This window comes from Cupressus sempervirens, chromosome 4, assembly GCF_028749045.1.
Source record: "Cupressus sempervirens isolate cs-2001-9-10 chromosome 4, ASM2874904v1, whole genome shotgun sequence".
Classification (NCBI taxonomy): Eukaryota; Viridiplantae; Streptophyta; class Pinopsida; order Cupressales; family Cupressaceae; genus Cupressus; species Cupressus sempervirens.
Genome location: NC_143121.1, coordinates 603156752 through 603179073, shown reverse-complemented (window position 1 = coordinate 603179073; position 22322 = coordinate 603156752). Strand labels below are relative to the sequence as shown.

General features: G+C 30.7%; 1 protein-coding gene across 2 annotated transcripts in view; it reads left to right on the top strand.

Annotated features, from left to right (window-relative positions):
* The window catches only part of LOC149562664 (uncharacterized), a 34163-nt gene that overhangs the window by 3420 nt on the left and 8421 nt on the right, over positions 1–22322 (top strand). The window contains exons 2-3 of one of the 2 annotated variants that reach the window (XM_089823908.1): positions 20263–20394; positions 22063–22117. In XM_089823908.1, coding sequence (XP_089680034.1) covers positions 20263–20394; positions 22063–22084 — 154 coding nt within the window. In that variant the 3' untranslated portion in view covers positions 22085–22117. Of the gene's footprint in view, positions 1–20262; positions 20395–22062; positions 22156–22322 lie in introns of those variants that run through there. The other variant, XM_089823907.1, reaches the window with a different exon arrangement.

Genomic DNA, 22322 nt, shown 5'->3' with positions numbered 1-22322 from the left:
TAATCGATCTAGAGAACTTTACATAAGCTTCATTAGCTAACTCTTAATACCATTAAAGTATATCAATAATTTAATTAATAATATATAATGTATTAATAACACCATAGTTATTCAAATTATAAAAATCTTATAACAGTGACTCCATGTCAATTAAATCTTAATCCATTATCATTAAAGTCTCTTCATTTAAAAACATAATATAAAATTACCATATCTAAATTATTTAATATATATTAAATAGTATTTAAGATATATTATAAAATATATAAACTATATTAAAATCTTTTTTTTTAAAAATTTTCTCTCATTTAAAAATCCATTTACTAGATTGACTAATAGTTAATTACACTTCTTCTACTATTAACTAATCTTAATTAAATTTGATTTAATTGGATTAGATAATAAAACATATAAAACTAATGCATATTAATAAGATTCTAATAAGAAAAGATTACAATAATATTTTTAATTCATTCCATGCTTTGATATATTATTTTTGTGATGTTTAAGCATAAAGAAACTCTTGGTTATGAAAAATGGAGAAATATATGTCCTTGAATAAAACAGTCATAGTATGAAGGCCATATCTTCCTAATGAACCGTTGGATTGGGCTAAAATTAAAATATGTTGGAGAGGGCCAAGTTGCGCCACTTCTGACCGGAGCGATCGAATAAATTCGATCCCAATAAAGAGTTATGAATGACTGAGTTTGGGTCTATCCAAGAGCAGCGACAGGACAGTTTGTGATGAATTAAGAATTTTTTAAAAAAATAATTGTTCTCTAAATCTATCCAATAATTTCACTACTAGATTTGGCCATAAATCTTGAAACCATTTTCAAATCTATTTCAATTTGATTCTAATTTGAACCCAAATTCGTTTAGATCTAATTTCTTCCTTAATTGGATCTAGGATTTTCTATTGTTTTTTTTGCAACCATACATATCTAGATTCCAATTTAATTGTAAATTCAATCACAAAGAGTTTTCAGACACATATAACAAACATGATGAAGACAGGAAGAGAAATAGTGCAAAAAGAATATGCGAATATCACGAGTGCACCTGAACACTGATGTTAATCCGTCATGCCTCAGAAGTCCATAGCAAATCCCTTCCTTCTTCATCATTCGCAACTCCTTCAAGATCCAAGCCGACCAAATCTTTCAAGTGACTGGAAGAGCTAGAAGGAACATAGAAGCATGTAGAAAATATATGAGCATATGAACTTCTCAATGCATGTAAGCTTTGAAGCTTCCATTTTAAGCTTGCAGCTTGTAGCTTCCATTCAATTTTCTTTTAAGCTTCCATTAAGCTTGTACTTCAGCTTTTCAAACACACTAGGAGAGCCTCTATTTAAAGGCCTCTAAGATGCATCTAGAGTGTCTCTAGAAACAACTAGAAGATAAGCATGACAACCAAGCATGGGTCTTCTCCAACCTTCTAGATAAGTCTTAAGGTTTTAGACACCATGTGCTCAAATAAAATGCTAACTTCTAAGTGTAGACAACATATGCATTCTGAGAGTGCAAACCCCTGTGTTGTCTACATGACAACTCTCGAGAATTCGCAAACTCCTATGTGAGCAAATATTAAAAATATTGCACATTAATTAATATAATATTTAATTTACTCTTCCCAATTTAATTTATTTATTTATTAAATCTCATGCACTAACTCTTATAATTCCACTTTTCAATCTTAATATATTTATATTTTAATCACATGAAATCTAGAATCTTTTAATAATTAAAAATATATTTTCCACTTTTAAATTTCATTTTCCAAAACTTTATTGCTAAAATATTTATTAGCTTTAATTATAATATTATTTAGTCATTTATTTAAAAATGAATTCCAAATATATTATTATTAAAATAAATATTGTCACATTCCAAATTTAAACTTTAAACTTTTATCATCAAATTTAATTATTTTATTTAATTAATTTCTCAATTAATTAAATAAAATAAATATTAAAATATCAAATTAATTTTTTATTTAATTAAACCATTAATTAAATCTTTTAGTTAGGCTTAATTAATAGAAAATACACCAAAGACTCTCAAGATAAAAATATGAAAACCCATCATAGCCAAAATACATACAAAATCAAACCAATGGTTTATATAATGAATTATGTCATCCGACATATTCGGAGGGTACTCAACTCGGATACTTGTCCTAATTTTCCAATTAGAACAAATGGCTTAAAAGGGTTGAGATTTGGACTTAAGAATTTATCTCCCCTCTCTTATCATTGAGATAATGTGATAGGGTACGCTCATCTTGGCAATTCAAAGAAGTCGATACCCGGTACCTACAATCTGCATAAAAACCATGCATGTACAAGCACAATATATATTAAACTAAACAAGCAATGGTAGGAAGTGGTGCATCGTGTAGATCTCGACTAGCAGGTGACTACGACTCCCTTCCTTGACCACATCAAACACGCCATACAAAAGCAAATACACAAAGCAAACACACACACCATACACATGCAAGTATGGGGTAAGTATCCATAAGAAAACACATATGATAATAAATAACTGAAAGCAATGTAATAATCATCATCAACAATTGCGAACACTAAAAATAACCATCATACATACATGAAATGTAGAGTTTAAGTAATCTCATCACATAATAAATTGAATCCATAGTAGAATATCTGATAATAAAACAATGCTGTTAACCATCAACGTGAAACTAGCTCTAAAAGAGTTCAACAATGTTAGCAAAATGTGAACTCGGGGCAGGCACTACATCCACCCCCCTGGGATTAGGCTCACCCCTGGAAGCCTACAAGAATGAAAAGCTAAGATACTCACTATGCGGGTCCCATTGAACCCTTTTCCCCCTATAGAGAGGCATGATTCCACTGAAGATATTACCACACCTTTAGAGCAATATGATTCTGGTTTAATGGTAAACCGAAAACCATATCGATCCAACATCATTCCTTTAACAACTACTGAATATATCCCCTAAACAAGAGCAACTTAATGCTTGCAACAATAAACAAAGGTATACTACCTTGAAACTTAGATAAAAGATACAAGTTTCGCAACTAGAATAAGTTTCAATTTTCAGTTTTGCCCTCGTTTAAGTTTTCAGTAGAATTTTCAATTTTGAAAGCTAAGTGTTGAAGTATGAAAAATATGCAAGTAACAATTTTAGGTTTGTTTCAGTTCACCTAGTTTCAAATTTTCAGTTTGAAAGAGATACACATGATAGTTCAAAGTTTTCATTTTTGTTCAACTAGTTAACAACTAGTGGCATAGCATTCAAATATATCCAGAGCTTCCAATGTTGAAACTTAGGCTTTGATACCAAATGTAATGCCCCGCCAAGGGATCCAAAGAATTTCACTAAGTTTGTCAAACAATTTTTTTTTAAAAACATAAAAGATAAACCATTCATCACGCTTGCAGAAGCAATAGTAACATCCAACTGAAAATAACATAACATAACAGATTACATTCTTTAACGATTCCTTAAAGTGGTATCACATCTAACATATCTAATCATCTAACATCACATCTTACAAAATAACAATGATACATCCAATGTTCTTAAACAATATACAAGTGTACATTTTAGATTGCTCAATCATCCACTATACATGTTACAAGGTATGAAAAGCTTAAAAGAATAAGCATCCATGTAAATAAAGTACATCATCATCCAATATTGATCCATGATGCAATAACATAATGAGACCATAAACCATACATGATACATCATCACAAAAGACATAAGCATCCATCATAAAAGATAACCATATATCACAAACATAACTAACTAAGTGCACGGTTCCTCCCAACCATTAATAGCATCATTAGACCATCGTGGATCCTAGCCATCCCTCTGTGCGTAACGTTCCAAAGCACCGAAGAGATCATCGACTATAAACATAGTAGGAATGTCACTCCTAAAACATCCTACTAACATGCAAAGCAAAGCATAATATAACATCAACTAACATATGCAAATCATCAATACAAGAACATACCAATAAATACATCCATCATAAGGTATATCATCTATCATAATGCTCCAAGAATAGAATGAAGATAAATACCAACCAATAATACTCTAGCCACGGTGTTTCGGACGGATCTCAAAGGATAAGAGTGAAAAATACACTACTACCCGACCGCGTGGAACCTAAATGGTCCACTCCCATCGTGCTGAAGAGATAATCTCAACTCCCAAATAGGCTATCAATCAACAAAGCATAAATCTCTACAAGTTCAGGAATCCTAAAAGTATACTAACTCAAAGGTTCCAACACACAAAAAATCGACATCTAATTTCCAGAGGTACACAATGACATGTAGGAAACTTACTCTGCAAGCGGGAAAGTGTCATCGCATTTATCTCGTACAAGTTACCCTGGCAGTTAGCTAAACTCCACGGGTCCATACAGATCTCATGCGGCCACTAGTATCCTCTCATACTGACAAAGCATACTATGGAATGCAAGGTCGTAATCATGCGTCTCACTACTCCCATCCTAGCCTGTACAAGCGCTCAAGGCATGGGCGAGAACCAAAACCATTATCTTTTTAGGTTCATTTAATCCCCATTTAGTGTGTAAATGTTATCACTTATTAACCAAACTTACAATGAGTTACTCTGGCAGCCACTTAGGGCTCCGACTCCCATTGCAAGCCACTTCCCGACACTACAAGTAGATTACCTACCCTAAGCTCATGGAATCATAAATCACCACAGTCTTGTACAAGCGACTGTAAAAAAAATTCAAAAAATAATCCATAAAAAGAATCATCAAATATCCATGATAAAAGCATCAAATATCCATAATAAGAATCATCAAATCTCCATGAACATCCGAAAAGAATCCATAGAAAATCATGACCACAACAGTTCTCTATTGGCAACTGAAGGCATTACTGATAATCATAAGTATTAATTGGTTCTCATTAACCAAAATATATCTCAACATAAATTACAATATCCATTGGTTCTTCAACAAGCAACCAAGAATATCAAAATCATACTGATCAAAGACTCCAAAACGGTTGAGTCAAACATGTCACAACATGACATCATCAAAAAATAAATCCACATTTTAGTCTCATCATGACGACTAGAAAATAATTCAAGGATAACTGATTGATGACTCAAAAATGATTAGCTCAAGTGTCTCATACACATACATCTCAGCTTCACACATGAAGACTGATGAACAAATACAAACATTTCATAGAGCATACGATCACATTACCATGGTTGGACTTATAAAGATCGAGACCAAATAAGATCAATATGCCATCACATCTCATAACCCCCGAGCCTCTGGTAACAACCTAGGACTGGTCAACACTAGTCAACCCAAAACCCAAAACAAGAAGCATATAGAATACACGATGCAAACACATGTTTTGGTTTACTAAAATCACATAGCTGAATAATGTGTAGAGTTTCAGTTTTCAATTTGTAAGTATATTTTCAAGTGTCTTAAGTTTCATCATTTGATCTACAAGTCAACCCATTTGATTCCCCGAAAGCATTATCCTTCCATTATTAAGAATTACATTGTAAGAATAACTTAAGGATAAATATTCACTAAACTGATCATCATTGACCCTTAATCAACTTGTTCTCTTTATTTAGCTATGATTCATATTCTAATTGATTAACCTTTCAACTTTTCTATGATCATTATTCATTATATTATAAGAGGACCAATTATCATTTTTCGAATAAAAGATTATAACTTCATTAAAATGATCAATTAATATCGGTTCACAATCCTTGAATTTTTATCATTGTAATAATTCTCAATTATATATTACTAAGTCTTCACCATTAAAATATCTAAAGTCGTTATTCAAGTCATAAGAATAAGACTTATCAACTTGATATCAATACTTTTACAATCTCGTTAAAAGAATTATATCAACTAAATCTTCATTACTTAATTTAATTTAAATCTAATTAACTCTCATTAATTGATTTAATTAATAATTACATAATTATAGCAATGTTCCAATTAATATCAGTTGACTAATAACTAAATAGAATTCTGTAAGTTAAAAGTCAATTATAATTCAATACTTAAATGATCATATTAATAATTCAATAATAATAATTTGTTAATATCTAATAATAAGCTATATTGAGAATCTTATTAATAAATCTATAATAACCACATTTGTCACTCTACAACAATATTCACATTTATATTTTAATAATAACAAGTTATAATAAATTCTTAATACCAAGTATTATTATCTCAAATAAGTTTCCCCTATGTACGTTGATTCAGTTAATTGATACTCCTCCAAATTATTAACCAATTCAATTTGATTAATATCTTTTACAGTACTTCAATCATTAAATAATCTTTTCTAGATTAACTCTGATCATATTAATTGATAACTATTTAAACTATTTATACTATTATTTATTAATAGTTTGTTAGACCCAACAAACATTAATAAATAATAAACTCATCAAAACTATTATTAATCGATCTAGAGAACTTTACATAAGCTTCATTAGCTAACTCTTAATACTATTAAGGTATATCAATAATTTAGTTAATAATATATAATGTATTAATAACACCATAGTTATTCAAATTATAACAATGTTATAACAGTGGCTCCATGTCAATTAAATCTTAATCCATTATCATTAAAGTCTCTTCATTTATAAACATAATATAAAATTATCATCTCTAAATTATTTAATATATATTAAATAGTATTTAATATATATTATAAACTATATTAAAATATCTTCTCTTTTAATTTTCTCTCATTTAAAAATTCATTTACTTAGATTGACTAATAGTTAATTACACTTTTTCTACTATTAACTAATCTTAATTAAATTTGATTTAATTAGATTAGATAATAAAACATATAAAACTAATGCATATTAATAAGATTCTAATAAGGAAAAATTACAATAATATCTTTAATTCATTCCATGCTTTGATATATTATTTTTGTGAAGTTTAAGCATAAAGAACTCTTGGTTATGGAAAATGGAGAAATATATATCCTTGAATAAAATAGTCCTAGTACGACGGCCATATCTCCCTAATGAACCGTTGGATTACGCTGAAATTAAAATATGTTGAAGAGGGTCAAGTTGCGCCACTTCTGACCAGAGCGATCGAATAAATTCGATCCAAATAAAAAGTTATGAATGACTGAGTTTGGGTCTATCCAAAGGGCAGCGACAGGACAATTTGTGATGAATTAAGAATTTCTTCTTAAAATAATTGTTCTCTAAATCTATCCAATAATTTCACTAATGGATTTGGCCATAAATCTTGAAACTATTTTCAAATCTATTTCAATTTGATTCTAATTCGAACCCAAACCCGTTTAGATCTAATTTCTTTCTTAATTGGATCTAGGATTTTCTATTGTTTTCTTTGCAACCATACATATTTAGATTCCAATTTAATTGTAAATTCAATCACAAAGAGTTTTCAGACACATATAACAAACATGATGAAGACATGAAGAGAAATAGTGCAAAGAGAATATGCGAATATCACGAGTGCACCTGGACACTAATGTTAATCCGTCATGCCTTAGAAGTCCATAGCAGATCCCTTCCTTCTCCATCATTCTCAACTCCTTCAAGATTCAAGCCAACCAAATCCTTCAAGTGACTAGACGAGCTAGAAAGAACATAGAAGCATGTAGAAAATATATGAGCATATGAACTTCTCAATGCATGTAAGCTTTGAAGCTTCCATTTTAAGCTTGCAGCTTGTAGCTTCCATTCAATTTTCTTTTAAGCTTCCATTAAGCTTGTACTTTAGCTTGTCAAACACACTAGGAGAGCCTCTATTTAAAGGCCTCTAAGATGCATCTAGAGTGTCTCTAGAAACAACTAGAAGATAAGCATGACAACCAAGCATGGGTCTTCTCCAACCTTCTATATAAGTCTTAAGGTTGTAGACACCATGTGCTCAAATAAAATGCTAACTTCTAAGTGTAGACAACTTATGCATTCTTAGAGTGCAAACCCATGTGCTGTCTACATGACAACTCTCGAGAATTTGCAAACTCCTATGTGAGCAAATATTAAAAATATTGCACATTAATTAATATAATATTTAATTTACTCTTCTCAATTTAATTTATTTATTTATTAAATCTCATGCACTAACTCTTATAATTTCACTTTTCAATCTTAATATATTTATATTTTAATCACATGAAATCTAGAATCTTTTAATAATTAAAAATATATTTTTCACTTTTAAATTTCATTTTCCAAAACTTTATTGTTAAAATATTTATTAGCTTTAATCATAATATTATTTAGTCATTTATTTAAAAATGAATTCCAAATATATTATTAATAAAATAAATATTGTCACATTCCAAATTTAAACTTTAAACTTTTATCTTCAAATTTAATTATTTTATTTAATTAATTTCTCAATTAATTAAATAAAATAAATATTAAAATATCATATTAATTTTCTATTTAATTAAACCATTAATTAAATCTTTTAATTAGGCTTAATTAATAGAAAATACATCAAAGACTCTCAAGGTAAAAATATGAAAACCCATCATAGCCAAAATACATACAAAATCAAACCAAGGGTTTATATCACGAATTATGTCATCCAACATATTCAGGGGGTACTTAACTCGGATACTTGTCCTAATTTTTCAATTATAACAAATGGCTTAAAGGGGTTGAGATTTGGACTTAAGAATTTATCTCTCCTCTCTTATCATTGAGATAATGTGATAGGGTATGCTCATCCTGACAATTCAGGGGAGTCGATATCCGGTACTTGCAACCTGCATAAAAATCATGCATGTACAAGCACAATATATATTAAACTAAACATGCAATGGCAAGAAGTGGTGCATCGTGTAGATCCTGACTAGCAGGTGACTACGACTCCCTTCTTTGACCACATCAGACACGCTATACAAAAGCAAACACGCAAAGCAAACACGCACACAATACACATGCAAGTATGGGATAAGTATCCATAAAAAAACACATATAATAATAAATAAATGAAAGCAATGTAATAATCATCATCAACAATTGTGAACACTAAAAATAACCATCATACATACATGAAATGTAGAGTTTAAGTAATCTCATCACATAATAAATTGAATCCATAGTAGAATATCTAATAATAAAACAATGCTGCTAACCATCAACGTGAAACTAGCTCTAAAAGAGTTTAGCAATGTTAGCAAAATGTGAACTAGGGGCAGGCACTACATACACCCCCCCAGGATTAAGCTTACTTGTGGAAGTCTACAAGAATGAAAAGCTAAGATACTCACTATGCGGGTCCCATTGAACCCTTTTCCTCCTATAGGGAGGCATGATTCCACTGAAGATATTACAACACCTTTAGAGCAATATGATTCTGGTTTAATGGTAAACCAAAAATCATATCGATCCAACATCATTCCTATAACAACTACTGAAATATATCCCCTAAACAAGAGCAACTTAATGCTTGCAACGATAAACAAAGGTATACTATCTTGAAACTTAGATAAAAGATACATGTTTTGCAACTAGAATAAGTTTATATTTTCAGTTTTGCCTTCGTTTAAGTTTTCAGTAGAATTTTCAATTTTGAAGCTAAGTGTTGAAGTATGAAAAATATGCAAGTAACAATTTTAGGTTCTGTTTCAGTTCACCTAGTTTTAAGTTTTCAGTTTGAAAGAGATACACATGATAGTTCAAAGTTTTCATTTTTTTTCAACTAGTTAACAACTAGTGGCATTCAAATATACCCATAGCTCCCAATGTTGAAACCTGAGCTCTGATACCAAATGTAATGCCCCACCAAGGGATCCAAAGAATTTCACTAAATTTGCCAAACAATTTCTTTTTTTTTAAAACATGAAAGATAAACCATTCATAACACTTGTGGAAGCAATAGTAACATCCAACTGAAAATAACATAACATAACATATTACATTCTTTAAAGATCCCTTAACGTGGTATCACATCTAACATATCTAATCATCTAACATCACATCTTATGAAATAACAATGATACATCCAATGTTCTTAAACAATATACAAGTGTACATTTTAGATTGCTCAATCATCCACTATACATGTTACAAGGTATGAAAAGCTTAAAAGAATAAGCATCCATGTAAATAAAGTACATCATTATCCAATATTGATCCATGATGCAATAACATAATGAGACCATAAACCATACATGATACATCATCACAAAAGACATAAACATCCATCATAAAAGATAACCATATATCACAAACATAACTAACTAAGTGCACGGTTCCTCCCAACCGTTAATAGCATCATTAGACCATCGTGGATCCTAGCCATCACTCCGTGCGTAACATTCCAAAGCACCGAAGAGATCATCGGCTATAAACATAGTAGGAATGTCACTCCTAAAACATCCTACTAACATGCAAACCAAAGCATAATATAACATCAACTAACATAAGAAAATCATCAATACAAGAACATACTAGTAAATACATCCATCATAAGGTATATCGTCTATCATAATGCTCCAAGAACAGAACGAAGATAAATACCAACCAATAATACTCCAGCCACGGTGTTTCGGACGGATCTCAAATGATAAGAGTGAAAAATACACTACCACCCGACCGCATGAAACCTAAATGGTCTACTCCCACCGTGCTGAAGAGATAATCTCAAGTCCCAAAAAGGCTATCAATCCACAAAGCATAAATCTCTATAAGTTCAGGAATCCTAAAAGTATACTAACTCAAAGGTTCCAATACACACAAAATCGATATCTAATTCCTAGAGGCACACAATGACATGTAGGAAACCTACTCTGCAAGCGGGAAAGTGTCATCGCATTTATCTCGTACAAGTTACCCTGGCAGTTAGCTAAACTCCACAGGTCCATACAGATCTCATGCGACCACTAGTATCCTCTCATACTGAAAAGGCATACTATGGAATGCAAGGTCGCAACCATGCATCTCACTACTCCCATCTTAGCCTGTACAAGCGCTTAAGGCATGGGCGAGAACCAAAACCATTATCTTTTTAGGTTCATTTAATCTCCATTTAGTGTGTAAATGTTATCACTTATTAACCAAACTTACAATGAGTTACCCTGGCAACCACTTAAGGCCTCGACCCCCATTGCAAGCCACTTCCCAACACTACAAGTAGATTACCTACCCTAAGCTCGTAGAATCATAAATCACCACAGTCTTGTACAAGCGACTGTAAAGAAAATCCAAAAGATAATCCATAAAAAGAATGATCAAATATCCATGATAAAAGCATCAAATATCTATAATAAGAATCATCAAATCTCCAAGATAAGAATCATCAAATCTCCATAAGCATCCGAAAAGAATCCATAGAAAATCATGACCACAACAGTTCTCTATTGGAAACTGAAGGCATCACTGACAATCATAAGTATCAATTGGTTCTCATTAACCAAAATATATCTCAACATAAATCACAATATCCATTGGTTCTTAACAAGCAACCAAGAATATCAAAATCATACTGATCGAAGACTCCAAAATGGTTGAGTCAAACATGTCACAACATGACATCATCAAGAAATAAATCCACATTTTAGTTCCATCACGACGACTAAAAAATAATTCAAGGATAACTGATCGATGACTAAAAAATGATTAGCTCAAGTGTCTCATACACATACATCTCAACTTCACACATGAAGACTGATGAACAAATACAAATATTTTATAGAGCATACGATCACATTACCATGGTTGGGCTTATAAAGATCGAGACCAAATAAGATCAACATGCCATCACATCTCATAACCCCCGAGCCTCTGGTAACAACTTAGGATTGGTCAATACTAGTCAACCCAAAATCCAAAATAAGAAGCATATAGAATACACGATGCAAACACATGTTTTGGTTTACTAAAATCACATAGCTGAATAATGTGTAGAGTTTCAGTTTTCAATTTGTAAGTATATTTTCAAGTGTTTTAAGTTTCATCATTTGACCTACAAGTCAACCCATTTGATTCTCCGATAGCATTATCCTTCCATTATTAAGAATTACATTGTAAGAATAACTTTAGGATAAATATTCACTAAACTGATCATCATTGACCCTTAATCAACTTGTTCTCTTTATTTAACTATGATTCATATTCTAATTGATTAACTTTTCAACTTTTCTATGATCATTATTCATTATATTATAAGAGAACCAATTATCATTCTTCGAATAAAAGATTATAACTTCATTAAAATGATCAATTAATATCGGTTCACAATCCTTGAATTTTTATCATTGTAATAATTCTCAATTATATATTACTAAGTCTTCACCATTAAAATATCTAAAGTCATTATTCAAGTCATAAGAATAAGACTTATCAACTTGATATCAATACTTTTACAATCTCGTTAAAAGAATTATATCAATTAAATCTCCATTACTTAATTTAATTTAAATCTAATTAACTCTTATTAATTGATTTAATTAATAATTACATAATTATAGCAACGCTCCAATTAAAATCAGTTGACTAATAACTAACTAGAATTCTGTAAGTTAAAAGTCAATTATAATTCAATACTCAAATGATCATATTAATAATTTGTTAATATCTAATAACAAGCTATATTGAGAATCTGATTAATAAATCTATAATGACCACATTCGTCACTCTACAACAATGTTCACATTTATATTTTAATAATAACAAGTTATAATAAATCCCTAATACCAAGTATTATTATCTCAAATAAGTTTCCCCTATGTATGTTGATTCAGTTAATTGATACTCCTCCAAATTATTAATCAATTCAATTTGATTAATATCTTTTATAGTACTTCAATCATTAAATAATCTTTTCTAGATTAACTATGATCATATTAATTGATAACTATTTAAACTATTTATACTATTATTTATTAATAGTTTGTTAGACCCAACAAATATTAATAAATAATAAACTCATCAAAACTATTATTAATCGATCTAGAGAACTTTACATAAGCTTCATTAGCTAACTCCTAATACCATTAAGGTATATCAATAATTTAGTTAATAATATATAATGTATTAATAACACCATAGTTATTCAAATTATAACAATGTTATAACAATGACTCCATGTCAATTAAATCTTAATCCATTATCATTAAAGTCTCTTCATTTAAAAACATAATATAAAATTACCATCTCTAAATTATTTAATATAGATTATAAAATATATAAACTATATTAAAATCTCTTTTCTTTTAATTTTCTCTCATTTAAAAATTCATTTACTTAAATTGACTAATAGTTAATTACACTTCTTCTACTATTAACTAATCTTAATTAAATTTGATTTAATTAGATTAGATAATAAACCATATAAAACTAATGCATATTAATAAAATTCTAATAAGAAAAAATTACAATAATATCTTTAATTCATTCTATGCTTTGATATATTATTTTTGTGAAGTTTAAGCATAAAGAACTCTTGGTTATGGAAAATGGAGAAATATATGTCTTTGAATAAAACAGTTCCATTACGACGGCCATATCTCCCTAATGAACCGTTGGATTGGGCTGAAATTAAAATATGTTGGAGAGGGCCAAGTTGTGCCACTTCTGACCGGAGCGATCGAATAAATTCGATCCAAATAAAAAGTTTAGAATGACTGAGTTCGGGTCTATCCAAAGGGCAGCGACAGGACAGTTTGTGATGAATTAAGAATTTCTTCTTAATATAATTGTTCTCTAAATCTATCCAATAATTTCACTAATGGATTTGGCCATAAATCTTAAAACTATTTTCAAATCTATTTCAATTTGATTCGAATTCGAACCCAAACCCGTTTAGATCTAATTTCTTCCTTAATTGGCTCTAGGATTTTCTATTATTTTCTTTGCAACCATACACATCTAGATTCCAATTTAATTGTAAATTCAATCATAAAGAGTTTTCAGACACATATAGCAAACATGATGAAGACAAGAAGAGAAATAGTGCAAAGAGAATATGCGAATATCACGAGTGCACCTGGACACTGATGCTAATCCGTCATGCCTCAGAAGTCTATAACAAATCCCTTCCTTTTCCATCCTTCACAACTCCTTCAAGATCCAAGCCAACCAAATCCTTCAAGTGACTAGAAGAGCTAGAAAGAACATAGAAGCATGTAGAAAATATATGAGCATATGAACTTCTCTGTAGTGCCTGCCCCTAGTTTACATTTTTCGAGCTACATTTATGATATGATTGCCAAACTCTTTTAGACCAATTTATGTTTGATGAGTAGTATCATTATTTTAGAGATTATCAGAGGATGTTTACACTCAGTTTATTATATGATGAGATTACTTGGTACTCTATATTTCGTGCATGTATGATGATTATTCAATGGTTTTAGTTATCGATGATGATTAGTTAGATGGCTTATTATTTCATGTGCCTCTTATGGATACTTACCCCATACTGCATATGTATGGTGTGCATGTTGTTTTATTTATGTATGGTGTTTCTGATATGGTTAAGGAAGGGAGTCGTAGTCACCTGCTAGTCGGGATCTACACGATGTACCACTTCCCGCCATTGCCTGTTTAGCTTAGAATATTGTGTTTGTACATGCGTGAATTTTATGCAGGTTGCAGGTACCGGGTATCGACTTCCCTGAATTGTCAAGATGAGCGTACCCTATCGCACTGTCTCAATGGTAAGAGAGGGGAGATAAACTCTTAAGTCCAAATCCTAAACCCTTTAGCCAATTGTCCTAATTGATAATTAGGACAAGTATCTGAGTGAAGTACCCTACGAATGCATAAAATGATGTAATTTTGTGATTATAACCCTTTTTGTTTGATTTGGTATGTATTTTTCTATGATGGGTTTTCGTATGTTGCTTTATGAGTCCTTGGTGTATTTTCTATTAATTAAGTCTAATTAAAAAGACTAATTAATGATTTAATTTAATAAAGAATTATTATGATATCTTTATATTTAATTAATTAATTAATTAATTAAATAAAAGAATTAAAGTTGGAAATTAAAGTTCAAGATATATTTAGAACAGGATAATATTTATTTAATTTAATAATAATATATTTGGAGTTCATTTTTAAATAAATGCTAAATATTATTGTTATTTAAATTAATTAAATATGTTATCAATTAAATTCTAAAATAAATTAAAAAGTTGAAAGATATTAATTTATTAAGAATTCTAGATCGCATGATCTAAACATGAGTTAAATATAAGAATTAAATTAAAAGATTAAATTATAAAAATTAATAATGTTATTTTAATTTCTTAAAAGTGCACATAAGATTTAAAGTAATAAATTAATTAAGAATTGAAGTCAAGTGAAATTTTAAATAAAGTTATTTAATAATTCAACTTAATGTGCATGAAAGTTGAATGCAAAAGAATAAGAAAAGATAATAGAAGTTAATTTGGAGTTAACTGAGTTGTGCAAAGAGTCTTCTCGGGTAAACGCACAATTAGTGCCTCGAATTGAGGAGAATTTGCTTATCACAACTTTGGGGGTTCATTTTTGTGATATACGAAGTTGGACGAGAATTTTTGGGGGGAGACAATTTTGGAAGCGAATTTCAGAAAGCTGATACCAAGAAAGTTTTCCAGAAGAAAGTTATTGAGAGGAGCGAATTCTTTTACAGTTCCTGGAGATTGCATAATAGCATCAGGATCAGGTAGGGTCTTGTGTTTTCTATTATCGATTTAATACGCAATTATCCTTTCCTGTCTTCTTCGTGTCTGGGGTTTGTAAATCTGAAATTCCTTGTGAAGAATACTTAAACATTACGATATTGGTATTTATCAGTTACTTGTTTATAAACTTCTTTATACATGAGATTTAAATGGGAAGGGTTGAATTTAATACCGAGATTCTAGATTAAACGTTTGGATGAATGACTATATTTTCTATATCAAGATAGAGGAGGAAACAATCTTTCAAAGCATATATTTATATATATATATATATATTAAAAAAAAAATATTATTTTAATATATATATAGTTTAAAAATGTTTATATATATATTGATTGTACCCTTTTTAAAAAAAAAAATTAAATATAATAATTTTTATAAGTTTGTGGGGGGGGGGAGGGAATTACCCCGTGCCCACCCCCCACGGTCGGCTTAGCCGACAGACCTGCGTCGCAGGTACGACGTACCTGCTGCCGCAGGCCCTACGTCCGCAGGACTGCGGCAGGCCGTCGGCTTATATAAGCCGACGGTTTTATAATAATGAGTTTGATTTTTATTTTTATTTTATTTTTATTTTTATTTATTTTTTTATTTTTTTTATTTTTTTAAAAAAATATATAGTTTGTTAATTCGTTTTTCTTTAATATATTATTTACAAAAATGATTTTTATTATTAATTAAAATTTTTAATTAATAAAATTATTATATATTTTTATTTAATAAAAGTTTTATTTTATTAATACTTAAATAATAAATATTAAATGTATTTCACATAAATGGTAAATATTAAATTATTGATAATTTTGGTTAAATATTAATAATTTAACAATTAATGGATAGATTAAAATAAGTAATTAGATCAAATGATTATTGATTACTTTAACTAAAATTAGTTTAATTAAAGTCAATTAATAATGAATACTATCTGATTAGATAGTAGATTTGGAAGATTGACTTAATGGAAGTTATTATAGAAAGGGTTAATCGTAAAGGGGGTAAATATGAAAACTTTGTTACTTGAATTCGACATTAAACTGAAACATAAACCTTACCTTAACTCAAATAATATACTTTTAGATCTAATCCCTGAGACTTTGATGTTGTCTTTGTACTTTGAATGTTTTGGGGTCGGTTTAGCGTCGACCAGTTTAGGTTGTTACCAGAGGCTCGGGGGTTGTGAATGTGATGTCATGATGAATTGGTCTCGATCTTTCTTAACCCGACCATGGTAATGTGATGAAGTGCTCTATGACATGATTGTGTTACGGTTTGTTATTGCTTTCCAGTTTCCTTGTGTGAAGCTGAGGTGTATGTATTTGAGAATACCTAACTTAACCATTTTTGAGTCTCGATCAGTTATATTTGATAACCATTTCTGAGTCTCAATTAGTTATACTTGTATTACTTTCTGGTTGCTCATTAGAGAACCATTGGATTTTGTGACTTATCATTGATGCCTTCAGTTGCTGATAGAGAACTGTCGTGATTACATGATTACTATTTGATGTTATCTGTTGCTCATGAAGAACTGATATAATTTGTGGATTATCTTTTTATGATGTTTTTTCAGTTGCTCGTATAGGACTGAGATGGTTTTATTATGATTCTTTGTTTTACGAGTTCATGAGCTAGGGTAGGTTATCTATGTGTAGAGTCGGGAAGTGGCTTGCAATGGGGGTCGGAGCCCTAAGAGGCTGCCTTGAGAAACCCATTGTAAGTCGTTTTTAATAAGTGAAAACATTTACACTAAATGAGAGAAAATGAACCTAACAAGATAATTGTATGTTCTCTCCCATGCCATGAGTGCTAGTACAGACTAGGATGGGGTAGAGAGGACACTTGGTTACGACCTTGCATTCCATAGTATGCCTCGTCAGTACGAGAGGATAGTAGTGGCCGCAGGATTAGTAGGGACCCGGGATTCCTAAGGGATTGCTCGGGTAACTTCTACATGACTTTTGCGATGACACTTTCCCGCTTGCATATTAGGTTTCCTACGTGTCTTGTGGTACCTCTGGGTTTTAGATGTCGATCTTTTTAGGAACCCTTGAGTTAGCATACTTATATGATTTCCTGGACTTAGAGAGTAATTTTGATTATAGGTTTTTTTGTTATCCTATTTGGGACTTGAGACTATCTCCTCAGCACGGTGGGAGTGGACCATTTAGGTTCCACGCGGTCAGGTGGTAGTGCTTTTACTCTTACCATTGAGGTCCATTCCGTGGTCACCGTGGTTGGAGATTTCGTGATTGGCATTTACCTACACTATGTTCTTGGATTAGTATGATGGATGGTTAGATTTTATGATAGATGTTTTATCATTATGGATGTATGGATGTATCATGTATGGTGAATAGTTTCATATTTTTTACTGTACTTTGTATCATGGATTTGAGGATGTTGTATCTTGATCTTTACATATGTATATTCTTTTAAGCCTTTCATACCCTGTGACATGTACAGTAGATGATTGAGCATTCTAAATTAATTTGCCAAGGAGCATTCGGAACAAATGTATATTATGGACATTAGAGTTTCTGATTATTCTTTTATATGTATGTGATAGTTGTTAGACTTAGAATTAATTAAATTTAAACGTGACTCAACGTCTTGGGATCTTTAAGAAATGTAACTTGCAATGTATGTTTATCGATGATTACATGTTATTGCTTCCGCTACTATTTGTTTGATGTGTATGTCATACTTTCTTACTTAAAAAAAAAAAATGTTTAGCAAACTTAGTGAAACTTTAGGTTAATTCTTTTGGATCCCTTGGCGGGGCGTTACATTCTCAATGCATGTAAGCTTTGAAGCTTCCATTTTAAGCTTGCAGCTTGTAGCTTCCATTCAGTTTTCCTTTAAGCTTCCATTAAGCTTGTACTTCAGCTTGTCAAACACACTAGGAGAGCCTCTATTTAAAGACCTCTAAGATGCATCTAAAGTGTCTCTAAAAACAACTAGAAGATAAGCATGGCAACCAAGCATGGGTCTTCTCCAACCTTTTAGATAAGTCTTAAGGTTGTAGACACCATGTGCTCAAATAAAATGCTAACTTCTAAGTGTAGACAACTTATGCATTCTTAGAGTGCAAACCCTTGTGTTGTCTACATGACAACTCTTGAGAATTTGCAAACTCCTATGTGAGCAAATATTAAAAATATTGCACATTAAGTAATATAATATTTAATTTACTCTTTCCAATTTAATTTATTTATTTATTAAATCTCATGCATTAACTCTTGTAATTCCACTTTTCAATCTTAATATATTTATATTTTAATCACATGAAATCTAGAATCTTTTAATAATTAAAAATATATTTTCCACTTTTAAATTTCATTTTCCAAAACTTTATTGCTAAAATATTTATTAGCTTTAATCATAATATTATTTAATCATTTATTTAAAAATGAATTTCAAGTATATTATTATTAAAATATATATTGTCACATTCCAAATTTAAACTTTAAACTTTTATCTTCAAATTTAATTATTTTATTTTATTAATTTCCTAATTAATTAAATAAAATAAATATTAAAATATCATATTAATTTTTTATTTAATTAAACTATTAATTAAATCTTTTAATTAGGCTTAATTAATAAAAAATACATCAAAGACTCTCAAGGTAAAAATATGAAAACCCATCATAGCCAAAATACATACAAAATCAAACCAAGGGTTTATATCACGAATTATGTCATCCGACATATTCGGAGGGTACTCAACTCAGATACTTGTCCTAATTTTTCAATTAGAACAAATGGCTTAAAAGGGTTGAGATTTGGACTTAAGAATTTATCTCCCCTCTCTTATCATTGAGATAATGTGATAGGGTACGCTCATCCTGGCAATTCAGGGAAGTCGATACCCGGTCCATGCAACCTGCATAAAAACCATGCATGTACAAGCACAATATATATTAAACTAAACAGGCAATGACAGGAAGTGGTGCATCGTGTATATCCTGACTAGCAGGTGACTACGACTCTCTTCCTTGACCACATCAGACACGCCATACAAAAACAAACATGCAAAGCAAACACGCACACCATACACATGCAAGTATGGGGTAAGTATCCATAAGAAAACACATATGATAATAAATAAATGAAAGCAATGTAATAATCATCATCAACAATTGCAAACACTAAAAATAACCATCATACATACATGAAATGTAGAATTTAAGTAATCTCATCACATAATAAATTGAATCTATAGTAGAATATCTGAAAATAAAACAATGTTGCTAACCATCAACATGAAACTAGCTCTAAAAGAGTTTAGCAATGTTAGCAAAATGTGAACTAAGGGCAGGCACTACAATCAAAATAAAGAATGTTAAAAGAATCATATATCTCTTCAGTCTTATAATGAATTTCGGAATGTGATCTGTAATATTGTTAAAAAAATCTTTAACGCAGTTGAATTAAAATATAGAATTCTCATAATTTAGTGAATTAAATGTCTTATTACATCGTTCACAAGGAGGTCAGCTACATAATGATCGCTGGTTTTGGTGTGCAGAGTGTCCAGGAGCATGTTCTTCTGCTTCAAATATATGCGAGTCAATTTAATATATTTGCTCAGATTTCGGTGTGATGCTGATTGTCTTCAACAAATATGTTCGTCCTCTTGCAGTTGTTCGCTGTGTAAGCTGTATGTTGCCTTTTTTATTTTACCTCTGAATGAATTAGGCTCCTACTGCTTTAATTTGGGTGTTCACCGATTGTTTTGGAATTTTTTTATGAAATCTTGATATCCTAAAGCTTGTTATAATATCACAAATGATCTCTTCCATACCCTGTTATAACTCCACCACGAAATCAAATGCTTCCTCTATTATAATAATGCCTCTGCCATCTTCCTATAAGGTGCCCAATAGGCTAATGCTCTAGTATCAATATAAGATTATTTAACTCTCCACATTCCTCTTGCTATAAATTTCACTCTTCAATTGAGTCCTATTCTAATTCATTTTCAATCCTGTAGAGAGTTAAGGAGTAGTCTGATTTATTCAACTCTTACAAATGGATAAGAAAATGTAAGTCATGCCCAACAAAATATCACGCATAGCTAATCCTAACAACAATTTTGATACATCCATACAAGACCCAACATTCTTGGGCCAAAACTCGTGGGTATTAGGCAAAGGCACCATTCAAAAGATCAGTCTGTGGTTGACACAGCAGAGGGTTAAAGAGAAAAGAGGAATGAGTTAATACAGTCAAAAGTCAAGTTGGAAACAGAGTATCTCAGAGGTCCAAAATGCTCAAAGGCTATTGCTGTCCTGAAAGCAAGATTTCCAATCTGACCAACATGCCCATTACTCCAAGTAAGTCCTTGGGTGAGGGGAATTTTGAAGGTAAAGACATAGTAACAGTGAAAGAGACTCTAAACTCTTTGAGCCATAATTTTGCAAACTTTTAGTTTTCCATCTCCTGTCTCTCTATTATTTAAAAATGTTCCTTGTTTTGATTTATAGTTTAGTTTTATTCGACATACTTGGTTCATCGTTAAAGGGCTTGACAATTTCTTTCAGAATTTATCACGTCCCATGTCTCCAAACATGTTTTTTTCAGAATTTAGGCTTCTCACACACAAATTGCTAAATATTTTCCATTCGTGTGATAAGGTGCAACTTCCCTGCTTTCTCTATATGTTACTCAGCCATAATTTTTGTAGATTTCTAATTTTCCATTCCCTATGACCCTTTTGTTCAAATAAAGTGTTCCTTTTATAGATTACAGTCCAACGTACAATGATATTCAATATTCTTGGTTCACGGTTGAAGGGCTTGATAGTGAAAACTTCTTGTGACCAATCAAGTATGTCTCATGACTCTTAGATAACTTATTTTCAGAATCTAGGCAATTATGTATGAACTATTATTATTTTGTCATTTATAGTTAAATTGTTCTTTCTTTTATAATCTAAGCCACCTGTTATCTTTTGTGCTTTATAAGTTTAAAGAGATTTTTCTTCTGTTATATAATCTAGTATTCATTCGTTTAGTTTATATTTTTAATACTTTGTTAAATAAGCCTATCCAAATAGGGTCACTCTATTCCATTCGATTCCTTCTTGTGATATAAAATCTTAGCATATTATAAATGGGGCTTTACAACACTCAAGGGTTTACATAATTGAACTGGAAAGGGAAATAATAACTTCATCCCACTTACTGGATTCTTCTTCTAGATAAATGATCATGCTCTGCACCTTCCATAATTTGAGTGCATTTTTTTCCCTAAAATTTGATATTATAAGTTGCATATTTCATCATTTTGAGTGTATGATATTGGATGTTGTTTGTTGGCGACACAGGCACAACCTTGACAGGATGTGATGTCAGAGGAAAAGGGAAGATGAAGATGATGAGGTTAGCATTCTCTTTCTTCCTTCTAAAACCCAGCTAAACCAGAATGCCATGATAATAATATAGATTAGGAATGTAATGCCCCGCCAAGGGATCCAAAGAATTAACCTAGAATTTCACTAAGTTTGGTAGCATTTTTTTTTCTTCATGAAAGTAAATACCACATATAACTTATGCACAATGACGGAAGCAATAGCAATGTCCATCT